Source organism: Cylas formicarius, unplaced genomic scaffold (assembly GCF_029955315.1).
Source record: "Cylas formicarius isolate icCylForm1 unplaced genomic scaffold, icCylForm1.1 PGA_scaffold_1__22_contigs__length_36826433, whole genome shotgun sequence".
NCBI classification, from domain to species: domain Eukaryota; kingdom Metazoa; phylum Arthropoda; class Insecta; order Coleoptera; family Brentidae; genus Cylas; species Cylas formicarius.
The window spans coordinates 28,482,072-28,486,949 of NW_026844264.1; the positions used below are offsets into that span (position 1 = coordinate 28,482,072).

General features: G+C 42.9%; 1 protein-coding gene across 1 annotated transcript; it reads right to left on the reverse strand.

Annotated features, from left to right (window-relative positions):
• Positions 1–303: 303 nt before the first annotated feature.
• On the reverse strand, positions 304–4,309 carry LOC132697000 (POU domain protein CF1A). Its single transcript, XM_060662228.1, has one exon. The coding sequence runs from the start codon at positions 4,053–4,055 to the stop codon at positions 2,835–2,837; it is 1,221 nt and encodes a 406-aa protein (XP_060518211.1). The 5' UTR covers positions 4,056–4,309; the 3' UTR covers positions 304–2,834.
• Between the last annotated feature and the right edge of the window lie 569 nt (positions 4,310–4,878).

Sequence of the window (4,878 nt, forward strand, 5' to 3'; positions counted from 1 at the left end):
AACAATAACAGATAGGCGAAATATTTCGTTATGTAGTTCCATATTTAATTTCAAGAGGTGAGCATATCTATATTTATTATCCATTTAAGTAGTAAAAATCACGAAAATGCCTATTTAGATGCACCGAAATTAAGTGGAAAATGGATTGAACGTTATTAAGAGGAAACAGTTGAACCCAAAAACTTTTCAAAATCCATTTATCAATCTATTCAGTCATTTCGGTCACACAATTCTTTTGGAACGAGAAGAGCAGTAATAAAACAAATCTTGAATAATTTATAAACAGTCTTACTTTATTTTTATTTTTGGACATTCATAAAAATACAATATACACAAAGATAGTATCTTTTCTATTATAATATATAACAATATTTTATACATTTACACAAAATAAAAAATAAATTATAGCTTTAGATTTTTTTCTATATTTTCCACGGTTTAAAAGTTAAAAAAGAAACAACATTATATCACTATCGATTTAACTAAAAGGATTTTAAAGTAAATTTAAACTTGAAACAACTGTTTGAAAAACAGGTTTTTAAACGGGCCTCACAGCGGAATACCAACTTCAGAAATACCTAACTGAGGTCGCCGGTCAGTTTTTCTGTCCTTTTTTTCTTAATTCGTGGACCGAGAATGCAGTTAAGAGTTTGTTCAATTAAAATCTTATAATTTTAGAGAAATTTGTGGATTTTTCTCATATGGCAACGGGTTTTAACGTAAATTCTCGCGAACGCGGCGGCAAATCCTTCTAAAATTATAACATTAAGTTAAACAAAGATACGTATTTGATACAAGAAAACAAATCATTGCACATAAATTAACAAAAATTAGTAAACTTTCTGGCGTTTTTCGTGGGCAAACAAAAATCCGTAACGCTCCTCGAGCGGAAATCATAAAACCTAGATAATTTTCGATACAACAATATAATTTTCGTAATAAGTACAAGAAGAAAGATTACCTATAAAACAACCAATAATAACGAATGTGAGCCTTGGAAAGTAGAAATTTTAGCGTGGATGTCGTGTACACTCGTTGCAATTTGAGAATTTAAGGTCGTGATTCTCTTTTCCTGCATTTTCGTGATGACGGGCAAAATCTGATGGTACGTCTGTTACACGGTGGTCGCTTTAAAAACCGCAGGTGTATAATTTTTGCCCGGATTATTAAAGAACAACCCGGCCAGATGGCTCGCCGAACTGAGGGGAGAACCACGACCCATAGCAACGTAGAACCTCGATTAAATGACTAGAAATAATCGTCAATCTTGACAGGTTTTCAATGTGAGACAGTATGACTACTATAAACGTTGACTGCGTATCAGTCGTACCGTACAGTACTTACTATACGATTAGTGGGTGCGTATAATTTATCCAAAAATAAAAAGTCAAGGATCAACCGTACGACATTTCTAACCAAAAATAATAACAACGCAAGAACAACTTTTGTAATAGTTTTTTTTTTTAAATATATGCGACATTCTATACATTATAAACTTACAGTATACAGTGTCAACCGTCCCAGTGTCTTAAAATTCTAAGTATAAATCACGACTTGATCCGCTTGGAATGCGAAGACGATTCCTCTTTTACGCAGGGCGAGTCGACTGCGCAAAGTAAATTTACGCTTAAACGATGGAATTTGAAAACGCGCGGTATATACTGGGGAATTTTGCGTCGAAAATAGGTTGCATATCTTGTCCCATACTTATTGCGTAACGAAGATTTAAAGTAACCGCCATAATATTCTGTCTTACAGATATAATGGAGCGGTCTTCCAGCAGTCGTCCGATTTGTAATACAATAATTTTGAAAATGTCGGTATAGCGTATTTTATCTCCACGTATTAATATTTATAAAATGCTAAAGTATTAAAATTAAACCAAATTACGTCCCTTTTTATTATAATTTCTCATATCAGTAATAAAATTCTTAATTTCGCGTTTGAATAATTTAATTATTTTAATTATTTGTGGCACATTTTCGTAAGTTCGTGTCTAATTTTTTGTAATTTTTATATAAATGGCGGACGCGCACGGGATTGTTGTTTACAAAATCGATTATCTAGAGGGCGCTTTCAACTTAATCTTTGACCGATATTTGTTGCAAAAATTATTCGTCCAACTGGGTACCAAAGGGAGAGTCTCAATCAAATTTTAAAAGATAATCTTCACGTAGTGAAATGCACCATTTGATAAAAGAATGAATCGATCGAAAGACAAGAACATGATTATAGACAATACGTATTCAGTCACTACAACAAACGGAATTCAAATTATTTAAATTTAAACATTTTCAAAAATAGTCGAGTTTGGAAGAAAAATTGGGAGACAAAACATAAAAGCTGAAGCCCCACTGGATTTGCAAATATTAACTCAAATATTCTCTATCACCACGCACTCCAACACAAATGGAAATGGTATAAAAATAATGGGTATTTCGTCCCTCATCCCTTCAACGCATTCGGTAGTGTTTAGAGCTTATGATTTCGATTCAGCGCCCAGTATATACATTTCCGAATAATTCATCAAATTCTACCCGCTAAACGTAAATGAACCATTCAACTCACCCTGCATATCGTCTAGGAATTATGTTACAGGGCCGACGGGCGGCATCTATCACTCTTATTTACAAGAATGTACAGTCTAAGGTACTAACTATACTCACTCGCACTTCAGTTTAAATCGCAAAATGTCCACTTGGACCCCCGCAACGGCCGGAGGGCTGACGAACAGTCCTTTGAGGTAGCGGATGAGGCCGAAACGCGACCGCGGAGGAATATCACTAGCCGTTGTCGCTGTGGTGCAGCAGGGAGGAGGCCCAGTGGGCCACGTGCTAGTGGGCCGTCAATTGGTGGCCCATGCCCTGGGGGGATAACATCGGGGGACTATGCGAGTGGGAATGCTGGCCCATGGGCGAGCCGTGCATGTCCGGGTGGTGACCGTAGCCGGGGTGCATGTGACCCGGCGGCATACCCTCCATCATTTCGTTTCCTAACGTGTTCGGCGGCGTCATTCGTTTTTCCTTTTGCCGCCGATTGCAGAACCACACCCGAACCACTTCTTTCTCTAATTGTAAACTGTCCGCTAGCGACGTGATCTCTTGAGCAGATGGTTTCGGTTGTTTGTGGAAATGTTGCTCTAAGGCCCCCTTCACTGAAACTTCTATACTCGTGCGCTTTTTCCTTTTCCTGCCCTGGGCCGCTATTTTATCGATGGACGTGGGCGAGCCCGTCGTCGAGTCCGCTTCTTCGAGCCATTTTTGCAGCAGCGGTTTTAACTTGCACATGTTTTTAAAGCTTAACTGTAACGCTTCGAACCTACAGATTGTTGTTTGCGAGAAAACGTTGCCGTATAATGTACCTAACGCTAATCCCACGTCCGCCTGCGTAAACCCCAATTTTATCCGTCTCTGTTTAAACTGTTTGGCGAACGCCTCCAGGTCGTCGCTCGTCGGAGTCTCATCTTCACCACCACTAACATCCCTATCCGGGTGCTGCGGGTGGTGCGGACTCTGCATATCTCTATGCGAAAGTGGGTGGTGTAATTGGGGCGCGCCTTGGTGGTGCGCCAGCATCCCGTTCATTACCGCCGAATGGTACTGATGCAATGGAGAACCCGCACCGCCGGGGTTGTAATGTGCAGACGTGACGGGTCCGTGCCAACCGTGAGGGGAACCCATGCTTTGCTGCTGTTGCCTCTGGTGGTGCATCATGTCCGCTTGTTGAGCCAAAGGTTTAACGTCCTGATGCGGGTGGTGATGGTGCGCGTGCATACCCGCCATTGAGGCGGCCCAGGGATCGCCGCCGGGTTGCAGGCTAACCCAGGGGTTGGCGGCCGACAGGGACATAGCCGCGTGGCCACCAGGCGACGGCGAACTAGCCATATGGTGGTGGTGATTGTGATGCTGGGGCAGGTACTTCATTTCGCTGGCGTCCGCCGCCGATCTGGGCGACGCACTTGTATGGTATCCACCGACGATGTTCATTCCTACGACGCTGCCCTCCAAATCTGCTGTAACCGCACTACTCACCGGCAGGTACGTGGTGGCCGCCATGCCCTGCAAGGGCCGCCCAACCGCCGAATCGACACTATTTTCGTGTTCGTACACTTTTGCACCAAATCGAAACACAGTTTTCTCGAAAATCACAGCGTTGCCACACGAAAATTACGATTCTCGCTTTCTACTCGGCCGCCGCGAGGTGTCATAGAGCTTGATGATCTTTCCAAGCAATCAACAAAACAACACTAATACGTCACGCATGACAGTCTGCACACGCGGCGACTCTGATTGTACTACTGACTGAACGCGGGGATTCTTGGAGTTCGGAATCCTCGGCGCCTGCCCCACCACCATGTCCCCTCCGCGTTTGTCGGAAGTGGTGCGCGCGCCATTGAGGGCGCCTCACTCGTTGCCGTCGCGTGACGTCACTCGTTCAAGCCCAGCCACTGGCTGGACGTCTTTGGTCGCCGCCCGCGGAATACCCCCTCCCTGGCGGGGAAGTGTTTACAGTTGGCAGGACACGGTAGCTAGGCAACAGAGCGTGCAGGGCTCACATACGACGGTGGACACGGGCAGACGGTGACCAAGCGCTAATCTTTTCCAAAGCTTACGGTTCAGATAAGCAAAGAAAAAATACATATTCCCTGATTGTTGTTACACGAGAAATGGTCAACTGGGTTTGACGCGTACCGCGCGGTTATTTGCCCGAAACACCGGAAACTAATGTTAATCCACCCCTACGAAACGCGCGACATTTAACGTATCGTGAAATAGTGAAATATTTTTTTTTAGAAGATTGGAAGTAGTTTCAACTGGGACAAAAATATATTCTCTTTTTTCCTTATTTGCATTTCCTTCAATATCGGGCGCTGAACCA

Excerpts from the sequence above, each read along its gene's own strand:
- LOC132697000 (XM_060662228.1), bottom strand. The coding sequence starts at position 4,055 with ATGGCGGCCACCACGTACCTGCCGGTGAGTAGTGCGGTTACAGCAGAT.